Source organism: Diospyros lotus, chromosome 15 (assembly GCF_014633365.1).
Source record: "Diospyros lotus cultivar Yz01 chromosome 15, ASM1463336v1, whole genome shotgun sequence".
Lineage (NCBI taxonomy): Eukaryota > Viridiplantae > Streptophyta > Magnoliopsida > Ericales > Ebenaceae > Diospyros > Diospyros lotus.
The window spans coordinates 31,291,783-31,308,595 of record NC_068352.1 but is presented as its reverse complement, the minus strand read 5'-3'; the positions used below and the strand labels follow the sequence as shown (position 1 = coordinate 31,308,595).

The 16,813-nt window shown below is 34.3% G+C and overlaps 1 protein-coding gene across 1 annotated transcript; it reads left to right on the top strand.

The window, feature by feature from the left end:
• The first annotated feature begins 942 nt into the window (after window positions 1-942).
• Window positions 943-5,740, top strand: LOC127792187 (transmembrane 9 superfamily member 12). Its single transcript, XM_052322588.1, has 2 exons — window positions 943-1,155; window positions 3,331-5,740. Exon 2 carries the CDS (start codon window positions 3,412-3,414, stop codon window positions 5,389-5,391), a length of 1,980 nt encoding a protein of 659 aa, XP_052178548.1. The 5' UTR covers window positions 943-1,155; window positions 3,331-3,411; the 3' UTR covers window positions 5,392-5,740.
• The last annotated feature ends 11,073 nt before the right edge of the window (window positions 5,741-16,813 follow it).

The following is a 16,813-nucleotide window of genomic DNA, read 5'->3' as shown; positions in this document are numbered from 1 at the left end:
AAAAAAAATAACTTCTAAGTAATTCAATTGTCTAGAAATTATCTTCATGAAAATTATCAATTGAGGGTCTATGATTGATTTAATTTTCAACCTAAAAATTATCATACTTTTTAATTTTTGATGTTTGATTACAATTTTATTTTTATGGAATTTTCTCCCCAAATCCATTCCTGTCTCCTCTTTGCCTTCTCTCATGGCTGCCATCGCTATTGCTATTCTCGCTGGCTGCCACTGCCATCACCACCACCACCACCATCTCCGCTGCCCATCGTCGCCGCTGCCCATTTTTGTTACCATTGTCATCGTTGCCATCTTTGTTGCCTATTGTCGTTGCCCTATCTTTGCTACCATCTACAGCCGCTGCCTATTTTTGTTGCCATTGTCATCGTTGCCATCTTTGTTGCCTATTGCCGCTTGCCCTATCTTTGCTACCATCTACAGTCGCTGCCCATTTTTGTTGCCATTGTCATCGTTGCCATCTTTGTTGTCTATTGCCGTTGTCCTATCTTTGCTACCATCTACAGTGGTCGTTGCAATCATTGTTGCCTGATCTTTACTACTCTATGTTGGTAAGTGGTGGTGGAAGATGAAGCAATTGTGTGGTGGATGGGTTTTTCATTTTCATGAAAAATCAAATCTTGCCACCCTTATGAGAAAACTAATTCCAACAAAACTGAAAAAAGAGGGTTACGCGACCACAAGTGAAAAAATATTTTTGATGAAAAATTTGATCAATCAAACACCTAAAAATTAAAATTTAGATAAAAATAATCATTTTTTATGAGAAAAAGACCAATCAAATAGGCCCTAAATGTTCACGCTGCAAATTACATCAAATCTAAAATTATTGAGACGTGACTATATCTTAATTATATAGTTTATAAGTGGATCTGTATATCAAGTGTACTTGGGCTTTTTCCAACAAGAGGCCCAAAACTCGTCCGCCCACTCAAGGGCGTCGCCTTTGAGTTGCATTCGGTAACTCAAAGCGAGTCGAGTCGTGCGAGTTCTGAATCTAACTGCTCATATAGCGAAGCCATAGGGCTCCTCTATTCAACGCAAAAACGTTGCCTCTCTCTGTCTCTCTCTCTCTCTGGATTCCACAGGCTTCGATCTCACGCTCCCGACTGTTACTATCTCAAGCGATCGGATCTGGTTCGTCTTCTTCAGTCTCTCCTCCTTGTACTTCATTTACGCGGATGCATGTGAATAAGTAGATCTACGATCAGTTCGCGTCTTATGTTACGTCGAATTTGTGTTTGTTTTTTCTTTAGCATGATAGCATGTGCCAGTTTGTTTTGTTTGGTTGGTTGTGCTTCGATGTTGTAGTTTGCTGATGTAGAGTCGTGGAATTTTGTGTTTGGTTCTCTGATCTAGAGTTGGAGTTTTTTGTTCCATTAGGTTTGGAGTGCTGGAAGTTGAATTTTTTTTTTTTTGAGACTCGATTTGTGATATGTTCATTGGTAGATAGGAACAAACAGTGTTTAGGTTGCTTCCTAGTTATTACAAGTTGTGACAGAACCTGCGGTGCTTGTGTGATTCAATACCAATGACAATGGTAATGGAAAATGCAAAATTACCAAGGATAATAAGGACAGATACTCTGGATTGCAGCTCGGGAGAGAAAAAAAAAAAAGAAAACTGAATGAAGTTAAAGCATCAAAATTCAAAAACTCGACTAAGTCTCTTTTTGCTTTACAAATAAATTAATTTAGAAGTTATAAGAAACCTGATCTCCAATTCCTTACTCTCCGTTGGTAGAAAAGAAAGTTTTCTTTCTCTCTAGTTTCTTTTGACACCATGATATTGCATATAGTAACTATTCTTCTTGCATATCTAGTTTACACTTTTCAAGCTGGGCTTAACATTGAGATTGATTGAGTTCTTGCCCCCTTGGCTTTTTAAACACTGGAAAACAAAAAAGTTAGACAAGATTGTGAATTTTTCATTAAAAAACTGAAGCATTAAAGTGTTGGCTTTTGGAAATCATCCCAATGGATATAATAGAAAAAGGATTGTAGAACCTGATTTTTTCTGCTCTGTCCCCCCCCCCCCCCTTCTCTCTCTCTCTCTCTCTCTCTTTCTCCTCCAACCTCCTCTGTTTTTATAGGACATACCTGCAACGTTGTTATGAAATGTTTAGACATTCTCTTTGGCCTCACTTTTACCACTCTTTCTTTCTCTTGATTTTTTGTGGTTAGGCTTCAATTGCATCTGTTGCTGGATCTGTCTGTTTATACTGTATTCATCAGATGGTTTTGTGAGCAAATATTAATACGTGGGAGAAGTGGAAAATTCTTGGAAGGAACTGAAACATAATCTGGACATTTTAATCTGTTTAAAATTAGTGGATCCCACCTAGCGGATTAAGTCTTGTGTTTTATTGTTGTAATCGGTTTGAGTACCACACTAGTTTGTAATTACGAGGCTTTAGATGTTGGTAACACCAAGATGTGCTCTTGACTGTTAATAATGGTATGCATGCAACTTATCTCTGGGTCTGTTACTTGTATTCATCCACAATAGCATATGGCAATAATCCTTCAGGAAAAACAGAGACACAGGCTTATACAACATTTCCCCAGTGGAGAGACTCAAGCTAAAGTCCCACTTAAGTTACTTATTGAGGAAAAGAACTTTATGTATATATGCATATGATGTGCATATGCATGCATGTGACTGTCTGTATACAGGTATATTCTGCATGGGTACACTCTGTATACTTTGGGTGCAGGATACTTTTGATAATTTTTTTTGAGGTCCAGTGTTAACTTTTACATAACTATGTGCATGACAATATTTACTCTGATGCTATTTGTATTGGTTAAGCAGCGGATCTATACTTGTACAGTTGAAAATATTTCCATATTAGGGTGAGGTCTTGAGATCCTTTTCCTGGGTACTAATCCCAATAATGGTGTGCATATAATTCAATTAGTTTACACTTCCTTGACTTCTAGCTTACTCTGACTAAGGCAAGTAACACTTAGGAGCTGTCTCATTCTTTACTACCAAGGCCTTATTGTCAGCCATTAATCCATTCTCAAACCTATTTTTATAGAATAACTGGTTTTATTATAACCATCAATAATGTATACCAATAATAGGCATCTATTTCCTTTTTAAGCTTTTTCCTTTCTCTTTTTTTTTTTTTTTCCAGATTTCTTCTGTAAAACAATTTCTACTTTTGCATCATCTGTGCTCTCTACATATCTTAGTATCTTAGCATGCATGTGGTGTTTGTAATGAATGTTTTGGCATCCTAATACTTGTTGGGTGGATTATGTGAGCTCACTTTCAGAGACTGATATGGAAGTTTAACACATGTAGATTGGATGTTTACTAAGCCTCCTGGTTAGCTCTGATCAAGAAGAGTTTGAGGGCTCCATTCTTTGCCTCTTTTTGAACTCAATGGCTTATTCATTGATCCCAAAAAGGGCATATTGGGTAGCTTTCATCTATACAGTTCTTGTGTCACATGCCTGCGATGGGTTTTATCTTCCAGGAAGCTACATGAATACATATTCAAACGGTGATGAAATTTTTGCAAAAGTTAATTCATTGACATCAATTGAGACTGAACTTCCATTCAGCTATTACAGTCTCCCCTACTGCAAACCCCTGGGGGGAAAAAAGAAAAGTGCTGAGAATCTTGGAGAACTCCTTATGGGGGATCATATTTACAACTCTCCTTACCGTTTTAAGATGAATGTCAATGAAACAAAATTCCTCTGCACCACAAGTCCACTAAGCGAGCATGAGGTTAAGCTTTTGAAACAGAGAACTCGTGATCTATATCAAGTAAATTTGATTTTGGATAATTTGCCTGCCATGAGGTTTGTGGAACGCAATAACATGAAAATTCAATTTACTGGGTTTCCTGTTGGGTATGCTCCACCAGATGGTAATGATGATTACATCATTAATCACGTTAAGTTCAAGGTTTTGGTTCATGAGTATGAAGGGAGTGGTGGGAAGATTCTTGATACCGGTGAAGCAGGTATGGGAGTAATTGCAGTTAATGATAAGAAAACGGCTTCTGGATATGAGATAGTCGGTTTTGAGGTTACCCCTTGCAGTGTCAAATATGATCCAGAAAAGATGGCAAAACTGCATATGTATGATGATGCCAGTTCTATAAGCTGCCCATTGGGACTTGACAAGTCCCAGATAATAAGGGAGCAAGAAAGGGTATCATTCACTTATGAGGTTGAATTTGTGAAGAGTGATATTAGATGGCCATCTCGATGGGATGCTTATCTGAAGATGGAAGGTGCTCGAGTCCACTGGTTCTCCATCATGAACTCACTAATGGTGATATTTTTCTTGGCTGGAATTGTATTTGTTATCTTTCTGCGGACAGTGAGAAGAGATTTGACTCGGTATGAGGAATTGGATAAAGAAGCTCAAGCCCAGATGAACGAAGAGCTTTCAGGTTGGAAACTTGTGGTGGGTGATGTATTCAGAGAACCAAATCACTCAAAGCTACTCTGTGTGATGGTTGGAGATGGGGTTCAGATCACTGGAATGGCAGTTGTTACTATTGTATTTGCTGCCTTTGGTTTCATGTCTCCAGCCTCTCGGGGAATGTTGTTGACTGGTATGATAATTCTTTACCTGTTCCTGGGGGCAGCTGCTGGTTATGCTGGTGTACGGTTATGGAGAACAATCAAGGGAACTTCAGATGGTTGGAGGTCAGTAGCTTGGTCGACTGCATGCTTCTTCCCAGGAATCATCTTTGTTATTCTCACTGCACTGAATTTTATTCTATGGGGCAGCAAGAGCAATGGTGCCATTCCAATTTCTCTGTATTTTATCCTCCTGTCACTCTGGTTCTGCATTTCAGTCCCACTCACCCTTCTAGGAGGTTTCTTAGGTACACGAGCTGAGCCTATTCAGTTCCCTGTAAGAACTAACCAGATCCCGAGAGAGATTCCGGCACGGAAATACCCTTCGTGGCTCCTTGTTCTTGGCGCTGGGACACTTCCATTTGGAACCCTCTTCATTGAACTTTTCTTCATCCTCTCTAGCATCTGGCTTGGGAGGTTTTATTATGTCTTTGGGTTCTTGCTTGTTGTCCTATTGTTGTTAGTCATCGTTTGTGGTGAAGTGTCTGTGGTCCTTACCTACATGCATCTGTGTGTCGAGGACTGGCAGTGGTGGTGGAAAGCCTTCTATGCATCTGGTTCGGTTTCTCTTTATGTTTTCCTGTACTCCATCAATTACCTGGTTTTTGACCTCCAGAGCTTGAGTGGCCCCGTGTCCGCTATACTATATCTGGGCTATTCACTGATCATGGCTGTTGCAATCATGTTGGCAACTGGCACTATTGGTTTCCTCACGTCATTCTATTTTGTCCATTACCTTTTCTCGTCAGTGAAGATCGATTGAGAAGTTCCTTTGCCCAATCCTCATTGCCCAGTTGGAAAGTCTCCTGGTGCACAGGTAGAGTGATGGACCCAACATTTTGCTTTCGCTAAAATATGCCCTTGCCGCACAGTCGTCACACAGCATCGAGGGGCTGTTATATTCTCGCTGCTCCCCAAGGTTACAGAATTCATATTAGGATGGGTTTGTGGTTTAGCTGTTTGGTTCTCATTGTGTTCTGCAGTTTTCTTTTTTTCTTTTTTTCTTTTTTGTGCCTTACCTCATCATGCACTGGGAGCTAGTTGTAATGGACTGAACTTCTATCCTTTTTCTTTCCTTTTTACTAGTGAGAAGATAGTTTACATTGTAACTATTTAATGCGGCCCCCTCTATTTGCTTCAAAATGCCTGTTAACAGTTCTCTTAGAAGCTGTTTGCGAGTACTCAATATGCCATAAATAAATAAATAAATAAATAAATTGATTATTGGGTCTGATCCTAGTTTTCTTGGAACAGCCAAGAAAAACTTGGTTGGAGCAGTTAGGTTTATATAAAAATAACTGACAAGTTAGAATTTATGTAGGCGATTTCACGTAGTAGAACTAAGCCTTAATATACTGTTGCATTAAAAATTTTAATGTCTCTCGTGCGTATGGTGGCTGATGAAACACTGGAGGGCTTTATAAAACAGGACAATTTGGCTTTTTAAGTGTAAATTTATGCAGAGCACACTGTCTTTGTGCAGTGATTTGATATCCGTTATTGCTTGCAACCTGCAGTGATTAGATATCTGAAATCAAATCAGTTCAATTATATTAAAAAATAAGGTCATGTTAGAAAAATAATTATTTTTTTATCCTTACAGGATAGCGAGTCTTGTGGACTAGAAGGCCTTCTGAAAATGATTGAATTAGTTACGACGTCAAATAATAAAATATAGACAACCTATAAGTAACCCAAAATTTTGGAACTAGGAACTCCACTGAAGCAAAATAAAGAAATTAAGTTAGGGCGCCTCAAATATTTATACCCAAATTTATTCATTTGCATCTCTCCTGGGGCTTTTCATTCTAGCAATGAGTTTTCTTCAGCTTGGAGATAACTACATGAATGAAAACTGAAAGGATACTTGTGCCTTTTCTTGCAATAAGCTCTATACCTTGAACTTTTCTATGTTATTTCGTAGAAGAACTCAAGGAACTCCATTGAAACTGTGAGTGGCCTCCATTTCCATGGCTTTGAAGCTGAGATAAATTGACATCTTTCTGGGTCCTCAAAATCCTCGGTGCCTGAACTACTTACTCCCTCCTAGGCTATGTTGAGCCAAACTTGATTGTGTTCCATGGCCGTGAAACACCCTAGCTACCATTAGTGCAATACAAATAGGCAAGAAAATTGTTGATCCATGATAGTACTAGGAGGTAAAGATGGCAATCCCAAGTCGGTTTCTAGATCAGGAAGGTTACTTGGAGCAATATGACGATGCGCTGAATATCCAGGTGAAGCCTGATCGATAATTGTCTACTGAAGAATGATGGTGGGAAGGACTAGTGATATTTTGATTGTTTTCTATGGCTGTGAAATTACGTGGTCGCCACCAGCGTAAGAAAAATAGGGCAAGAACTCGGTTAAATATCCATGGTTGTGATATTTTGATTGTTTTCCATGGTTGTGAAAGAACTGAGTTGCCATCGATATAACAGAAGTAGGGCAAGAAAATTGTTGTTCAATGGGAGGAGGTTTTGGTGCCATTAGTCAATTGATACCTGAACCGAGAGGGTGACTAGCAATAATATGATGAATTTGGTGAGTATCTCAGTTGGAATGAACTAGCAATCACTTGTTTTCATGGCCAGGAAAACCCTAGTTGGTGCAATAGAGGTAGGTCAAGAAAATTGTTGATCAATGATAGAAAGATGCACAAAATGTCAATAGTAACAGACGACTGCTGAGATTTTTGTTGACGACCATATCGACAATGCACCGGCTGCAGTACCACTCCTAGATCAAGAATTGATGGCTCATCATATTGCTGCTATACCACTCCTAGATCAAGAATTGAGTTGCTAATGTTGACATCTTGTGCATCCTTCTATCATCAATCAACAATTTTCTTAGCCTACCTCTGTAACTGGGGTTTGTCATGACTACGACAAACGAGTGATCACTAGTTCTTTGTCTTCACTTGAATATTCACCAAATCATCATATTGTTGCTGGTAACCTTAGGATTCTTTGGTTTGCAGCCCTTAGGATATTCGATTTGTAATGGTGCTGACCAGGGTTTAGGCTGCTTTGCTTCAATGATTTTACCGAGCAAAAAGTTTTTTTTTTTGTTTCACTATGAATTCATAATGTTCAGTTTGAACATGGAAGATATCACATTGTCACGCCCCCAAAGATTCTTAAGGATATAATTATAATTATATATTATATGTATTTTTATTATAATTAGAAGCACTGACAGCCTTGTAATCCTTCAAGAAACCGATCAAACACCCCTCACAATTACTCACAACTTACATGCCAATACATCACAACACAAACATATAATAAAGAATATGAATTAATCAAGAACAAAATAAGAAATGAAACACACAAATCACATGAGAAGACATAATTTTATCTTGATTCATGTCTCGTGAATGGCACTACATCTAGCCTTAAAATCACTTTCAAGAGTAGTTTTTATTTAGTAGAAATTGATCAGTACAACAGTGACCCTCATTTTCCTTCTATTCCCAAGCGTCCCAATTGTTTTCTCTCCAAGATTACAAAACTAACATCACCCAACCTTCATCTCAGAAACAATCAACACTCATAAACCATAGAATGAGAAAAATCTACTGCATACACACCCCTTGCCCTCTATTTATAAAGGTGGGCCAATATCCCAATGAAGACTATTAAATATTTACGGTTTAACTCCCCAACTATCACTAATTACATGATGGGGATATAAACATTTATTTAATGTTTTATTGGCCCTCAAATACACTAATATAAGTGATCTTATCTTATAATCGAGACAACACTTTAACAATTTCTTTTGATTATTGTACTTTGCTGTTATAATAATTGTATCTTTCAGTTGTATTTTAGCTAAAAAATAGAACAATTTATAAATGGGTTAGATTTGTTAGAGAATGTAAGTGGAATGATAATTTGAAATTTTGTCATCTCTCTCTACAATTCTCTCTCTTGATCTCCCCTGTTCTTCTTCAATTCTCTCTATTTTGTTTCTCCCTCCATTCTATTCTTTCTCCCTCAAATTCTTCTCATTTCCTTTCTAAACCCTAGGTGCGTGACACACGTGCGCAAACTTCTATTTAGACAGAAAACTTACATTATTCCCAGGATTTGAACTGTCTTCATTTCCAGATTTTGCTACTAGGTCTTTTGAAGTGTTATTTTCATCACTAATAGCTTTTCTGCGTGTTTCATACCTAAATACGGTCAAAATTGTCGGTTTGATTTGATTCAAATTAAATGTCGGTTTAGTTTGATTTTTAAGTTTGATAATTTTGATTATTTCAGTTTGATTCAGTTTTTGTATTAAAAAAAATTGAAATAACCGAACATATCAAAATTGCCAAACAACATCGTTTTTGACCAACAATAATACGGCAAGAATGACCAAAGGGATGAACCCTAGGAAAATGGACTATAGCCCATGAAGGGAAGCTGTGATGCATGCAAGACCATACCAACCCTTCTCGCCATACTTGAACCAAAACAAAGAATGCCCAAATAAGCGTTCATCAGACTCCATAGGAGCTGGAGCATGGGTTGTTAAGGGGAAGGTGTAGAAGCAGACACCACTTCCATGGGAACAGGTGAGTGAGTAAAGGGAGGAGTGAGATTCGGATTAGGGAATACCCATGGTGTGATGCATTTAATGGCATGATGGAGGCCATGGTTAGAAACCATGGTGGCTGGGGTAGGGTAATAGGGAGAAGGGGAATGGAGGTTGTGAAAGGGGATTGAAGCTTTAAGTTCTAAACATTGATGGTTAAATAGTTTGCTAATTCCTATAAAAAATTTGAAAAAAAACAACAAATTAGACATACACCACAAGAAAAACTCATAGACTATAAAACATAAAAGAAAAGAAAAAATTAAATACAATTCCATGGGAAGGGAATATTCTTTAGCTACACATTAACATTAGATCATTATTTTTTTTGCTAGATAATCAGATTAAATTTGAATTTGATTTATCTCTCTCAAGATATTTTGAATTCAACTCTTCATTATAATAATATAATTTATAGACTTATCTTTATCCCTTTGGCTTATTTTTGTTATTTGTATAAGTTTTTCATTCGTACAACTCTCTCCAAAAATAGTTTTGCGGGACACTCTTAGAATTCATTCAAAGCGATATAAAGTTGATTGTTTTGAGTCTTACATATGGTTTTTTTCCAACATTATTGTATCAAAGCCCCCATATGATTTGTAATTTCTAGATTAACCCTCTGTTGGCTAATTCTCTTTGATTTCTTGTTTTGGTAAGAGGGCCTCTGCTCAATCCCACAGTACCATTTCAATCTATTTTGAGCTTTCCAACATTCATTTCCATTCTGATGAAGAAATTAAGATTGAAAGGCTTGACTTGGAATTGGGAATCTATAGTTTTGTTTTTCTTGTGTGGATTTCTCTTTTCTGTCTTTTTTCCCCCCCTCAAAGACCATAAAACAGAACTAACAAAGACCAAAGAACAAAACACTACATAAACTCCTCTATCCAAGCTGCTAATTGTCAAGCTAGTTAGGGTTACAAATGATCGGTTTCTCAAATCATAACCAAATCGCTATGTATTTTAAACCACTCAAACCATAGCTTAACAATTTGAGCGGTTTGAGGAATATAAGAAATAGTCGCTGAAGTGCAAGAATTAACACATACCCAATGACATTAGAGTAATCTCATGAAATAGCAAAACCTACAAAACACATAAAGTTCAAAATTAAAAGAATATATCAATGCATCCAACCCACTTTATCTCAAAGATCCAAATTAAAACATTATCTATTATTTTATTTTATTTTGTTAAACATGGTGTTCAGTTAGTGGATGCAGATGGGTTTTTGAGCTTCAATTAAAGGGTGGGCTGTTGGTTTTACATTTTAGTTTGCCAAACTTTGAAATACTCGATTTTTCCTAAACCTCAAACTCAATCGCCCATACTTGATTTTTCCTAAACCCCATACCGCTGTCGACTATCAAAATAAAAAAAAGAAGTTAAACAGAAAAGGGATATTTACTCAAAAAGTTCAAATATTACGGAGAAAAAAAAAAGAAGAAGAACAACAAGGATAACACCAATAATGTGTTAAAAGTCATCACTAATTGATTTATGGGACACTAAGTTGATTAAGTTAATGATAAGATAAGTTATCATCTTTTAAGTTTACACCATTAGCTAAATGTGTAGTCTGTATTTGGTTTAAGTTAGTTTTTGCAATTTCCACTTTATAAGTTATATGGTTGTAATTGTTTGAGAACTAGTGTAATTATGTGTGTTTAGTTTGCTAGTTTCCTCAATTCAAGCGAGAGTAAGAACTCATCAATGAAGAGTTTTAAGTGAGAGTTAGAAGTGTTCTAACAAATGTTATAATAGTTTATTGTATAAAAATTAGTAGTAATTTAGTGTTATATAATATGCTCTGTACTTACCACTTGGATGGAACTTGTGCATAAAAAATATTCACGATTTATTATTAATTTTTTTTTAAATTTCTTCTTTATTGAATGATAAAATTAGAGTTGTGTACTTCATTTCCAACATAATACATGGCCACCATAACTTAGCTGTTAAAAACACATGGAAATTTACACAGTGCACACCTTATGAGTAATGATTGCAGGTTTTTATCGATAGCAACAAAGAAAAAAAAAAAATCCAACACATGTAGTTAGATGCAGCTTTAAAAGTTACACTAGAACAACAAAACTTGTTTCAGCCTTTAGTCCTGTTAATTCGCTGCTGTTCTATTAATGAACATTGATTTTTTTTTTTTTTCCAAGTCTGGTTTAATCGCCAATTGGAAGCTTCAGTTCACTTATTTTAATTTTTTTTTTCTTTAGTTGCTTTACTGGATGTCGACTTTGGTTTTAATTTTGGAGCAGAGTTTAGTTTCTTAGGGTTGTTTGCTTTGTTTTCTTTCTCTTTTCCTAAGTCTTTGCTTTGTTTTCTTATGGCCTCTTGTGATGGGCTTGCCTTCTCGCTTTTTGTGATGGGTAATTTGTTAGGGTGATACGATCACCGTCTCGACAGTAACTATGATTTAAACTGGACATTTCAAAGAAAGACCCTCATAGACATATTCAGAGGGAATTGTTAACCTAAATTAAGGAATGCAAAATCAAGTAAACTTTGTGTAATAATTGTGAGGGCCTAGAAGAGTTAAAAAAAATAATAAATTGCTTTCAAAAAATTTAAGTTTTGCAAAATCCATAAGAAGTCTTTTAACGGTAACGCTATTTGTGTATGGAGTTTGTATATTCCATTGTACATGTTGGCAAACTATCGATCAATTTTCTTTACAACATTATCAACTAATTAGTAGCGGAGCCAGAAATTTTAGGCAGGGTGGGCAAAAATTAAACCCAAAACTTTAAACTCTGTTTAAAATTAAATAATATAAAAAAATTAAAATAATATAACATTAAAAAATATATATATCAATAAATTATACAATCGACGTATTTTTATATTTTAATAACTTGGCATAATAATATCGTTATCAATTTTATTAAATATCTATTTTTCAATATACACAACTAAATTATCATTCAATCATTAATCTCTAATTTGATTGTGGAACCAAGTCTTGATAAACTTCATGATTATCGTTCAATCATTAATCTCCAATTCAATTACGTAACCGAGTCTTTACAAACTTTATGACAGAATATATATTTTTTGCCATGGTTTTAAATATGTAATTGACAAATTTATAACAAAAAATAAAAAAAATTAATCCCTTTAATTAAAATATAATTAAAGAAACGGTCAAGGGAGATTAACATTTACAAAAGAAAAGTGAGTCAAATTTTTATATATATTATTTTTAATTTTCAATCAATATTGAAAAAAGCACTAACAGTCACCACCATGACTGGTGGTTTTCAGTGATTAGAGGCAACCATCCGACACCCTTATTCCCATCAACCAACATACCCAAAAATCATTAAAATCTAACGGCCAAATTTCGTAGCTGCATCCTCGCCGCCAGGGTTGGCCTTGAGATTTTAAGGGCCCTAAGCAAAATTTTTTATGGAGCCCTCTATGACTTATTTAAAAATAAAATTAAAATAAATAAAAAAAATTATTATATAAAATTCACAATATTTTACTTTAAATTTACTCTTTTAGCATTTTTAGATGAAAAATCAATAATTAAACTATTACAATTAATTTGTTCCAAAATATGTTTTTCAATAAACATCATTGCCAATCCATTAGTGTAGATTCACTAATAATAGAGGGATCACAAATATTGAAATATATATGCAAAATTAATTGATAATTTAAGGGTTAATAAAAAAAATTAAAAGATATTCCTAATAAGTCACATAATGGGATGATGAGGACGAAAATGGAATCGCTAAAAAGAATGCGTAGTTGTGAATAATTAAAAATTGAGAATAATTAAAAATACATGAAATATTTGTGAGGGGATGGGTGTCACTGACAACACGTGGGAATGAGATTGATTATTAATAAAAGAATATGGGAGATTGAGATTAATTAAAAATTATAGTAATGCTCATGAAATTAATTATTAATAAAAGAAAATTGAGAAATTGAGATTAATTAAAAATTTATAATGACTTGAAATGGGCATGCCCTTAATGTCTCTTTAATTTTTAAATTTATTATTTTTAATTAATTTAAAATTTAAAAATTAAAGGCCTGCTTAGACAGCCTATGCCCAAGGCCAGCCCTGCTCGTCGCTATCGCCCGATCACTTCATCTTTATCTGCTAATGAAGTTCGATCGGGCCCGAGCTTTGCGCGTCTGCGGTAGCTGAAGCCTGATTGCACTTCATCCTTGTGCGTCATCCATGTTTGGGCAATGTAGCAAAGTCCTTTTTAAGGATATGAGGCGGTGCTTGTAAATGCGGGTAATCTTTTGTGTTTTCTTTTATTTTTTCTTATGTATAAAAACGTCAACAATTTTGAACATACTTAAGGCTGGCTGTTAGCCAGCACTTCTCCCTTTTTTTTCCCACGTTCACACAAATGCCGGTAAAAAAAACGCTGGGAAATCCAATCTTTTCCGCATATATATATATATATATAAATATGTATATGGTTCATACCCAAACACAACATAATTGAATAAGCTTCAGAATGATTAAAACATATAATTGAAAATGGAGAGATGAACATGTAATGTAGGCTACAGAGAACACACGTACATGGATTTGTATCTCTTACTCGTTCTCATCAGATGGCTGCACCTCACTTGAAGATGCTGCTGCGTTTGAGAGTAGCTGAATTTGCTCCTTTCCAGTGGCATATATATATATATATATATATAAGACGAGAAATTAAGTAAGAGCCAGCTTAAGCGTAAATGTTTTAATTAAGCCCCACCTCTCTTTCATTTTTACTGGTTTAATTTATTAATATATACTAATCATGCATCGGGTAAACAATGTTCCAGCAAAAGGTGGATAATTAATTAGCTAGGAGGCAAATGATGATATATTGGCCGGAAGATATTGGCCATGCATGTCTGAGAGCCATTCCTTGAGGGCTAAGAGAAAACCAAAACCAGGTCGTCATATAGTTATCATCGTCTTGAGGAGGTGAGACGAAAATAGGATACAGTAGGGTAAGATTTGGAAGCGACCCGGGGAGATGGAGCCATGGCAACAGCGGGTGAAGCATCTATATTCTCAGAAAAACCCTAGAGAGAGAGAGAGAGAGGGAGAGGGATAATTGGCTCGTATGTGTTCTAAACAAACACTGGTGTATGATTTTATTTTTTGGTTACTGAATTTTGTTGTTTTGATTTTCTCTTATGCGTCATACCTAGTTTTAATTAGCTTTGGCATCTCTCTTTGTTTCTGGTTTATTTTGTTAATGCATGGTTGGGTTGTACTTTAGTTTTAATTAATTTAGTTTATAGAATTTTTCTTTATTGAATAAAAATCAAAGGTGCATCAAGGAAAAGTACTTGATACAAGATCAAAAGGGATAATTAAAGAGAGTAATTATAAAAGAACTAGGAATGTTATTAAGTTTTTAGCAAACGTTAGGGGTTTCTAGAATGCCCAAAAATAAATTATAAATGAAAGCTTTGCACATGTATACAAAAATAGAGCAAAACATTCAATAGGGAGAGAGGAAAATTTTTTATATATTAAATTAGCATTATCTTTTATTTTTTATTTTTAACACAACTAGCATCAGTTTTGGTTTTTTTCACTAAGGTGATCGAATGTCTTGTGTGTTGTAGTAATATAGAAAAAAATAATAAAATAAAAATTGAGGAAATACAACAAATTCGGAGTAGGGAAATGATTGTATTAGGCAAGACGTTTCTAATTAAGAAACTATATTTATTATAGTAATTTCTATTACTAGGTGCAAAGGTTCATGAAAATTCTAATTCCATGATATAATACCTAACTAAGAAATTAAAATTACACGTTTTGATCTCTTCTACCACTAAGAACTCAAACCCACCAATTGAAAGCATTAAAAGAGTAAAAAAAAGAAATGACAGTTATTAAAAGAAGAAAGAAGAGTTGTTTTTTTCCACATCTATACACCCCATTTGTCCAAATCTATTTATAGACTCTGAAAACCTCCTGACAGGTATGAAGCCAAATAACACAACCTTGTGATAAATCATGTCTCTTAGAATAAATCATGTCTCTTTTCAATTATGCTTTTATGAGTGATCTCAGAGTTATTGCTTTTTGTTGTTTGGGTGTTCCCAATGCTTATTTTTTGACTTTTGTATATATTTTTTTATTTCTCTTTTATCTTTTGGTTTGATCCAGCGGGTGATTGTTGCTTTACTCCCCCAGATTTTTTTGTGGTCCGGGATATGTCTTGGCCTTGGTTGTAGTCATTTCAGCGTTTTTTTGTTTTTAATATTATTCTTACTTAAAAAAAAAAAACCTTTAAGAAACAACACAACTTTTTAATATAAAATGACATGATTTTTGAAATTTGAAAGTATATATATGTTTTTTAAATTTAAACCAAAGAACATGCATTTTCGTCCCATAACTATCAATTTCTTTAAATAAAGTAAAAACAAAGAATAAATTATAAATATATATATATATCATAAAACTATCATTGTTATTATTATCAGATAATATATAATATTCTGAACCTTGATTGAGATAGATTCGCTAGTTTAATTGACAAGTCTAAAAAGTTTTAGATCATGTTCTCTTTGTTTTTTAATTTTCAGTTTTGAGTTTTGAATTTATTTTCAATTTTCTATTTTGGTAGTTTGTTTTCAGAAAATTAAAAATGCGTTTACTTTGTCATTTTAAAAAACTATTCCTCAAAATAGAAAATTAGAAAATGTGTTCTCTTTAAAATTTTGAAAATAATTTTTTAATGATATTTTATTCAATAAATTTGATTATTCAGTAAATTAGAAATATTTAATGTTAATATATTATTAAAAAATATATACATTTTTAAGTTAATGAATTTTGTAATATTTTTTTCCATTACAATAACAAAATATGAATAAATAAATAAATAAGTTTTGAGTTTAGAGTTTGTTTTGAATGAAAACACTCAAAACAACATTTTTGTTGTTTTGAGTTTTCTTTATATTTTTTTTTGTTTTCAAAAATATATTTTTAAAAATAGCAAATAAAATACGTTTTCATTATTTTAGAAAATTAAAAACTAAAAATAACTTAAAAATAGCAAAGAGAATGCAGCCTTAGTGTTTTCAAGGCAAAGCAATCCCACTTGTGGGTCATATGCAAAGGCAAACACTTGGCATTTTTTGCTACATGTTGGCAAAGAGAAGTTACAAAGACCCGCTAGTTACATTGGCAAGTCTCTCTCAGCTCAACAGACTGAAGTAACATTCATTATCATTTTAGTAAAAATCCCAAATAAGACAGGAGACATTATTTTCCAATACAATTTATAAAAAAATATCGGAGACATTGTTTTTCAATAAGATTTCTTTTTGTTGGTTAAATAAAAGATATGTTTTGTTCCCAATGAGATTTTAAACATTTATTTCAACTCGTTACTTCTAGAAGTGGAAAAAGCAAATTAAAAACAGCCCAAAGCCCCCAAACAACCTGACCCACCAACAGTTGATCCCATCTGAAGAAGATAAATTAAAAGGGAAATAAACACAAATATAAAAGAAAATACAGAGGAGAAGTACAGAAAATGCCCAATGAACAGCTTTTAGACCTTCCAATTGATCATATAATG

Bases quoted from the DNA above. Each gene is read 5' to 3' on its own strand.
- LOC127792187 (XM_052322588.1), top strand. From the start codon at position 3,412: ATGGCTTATTCATTGATCCCAAAAAGGGCATATTGGGTAGCTTTCATC.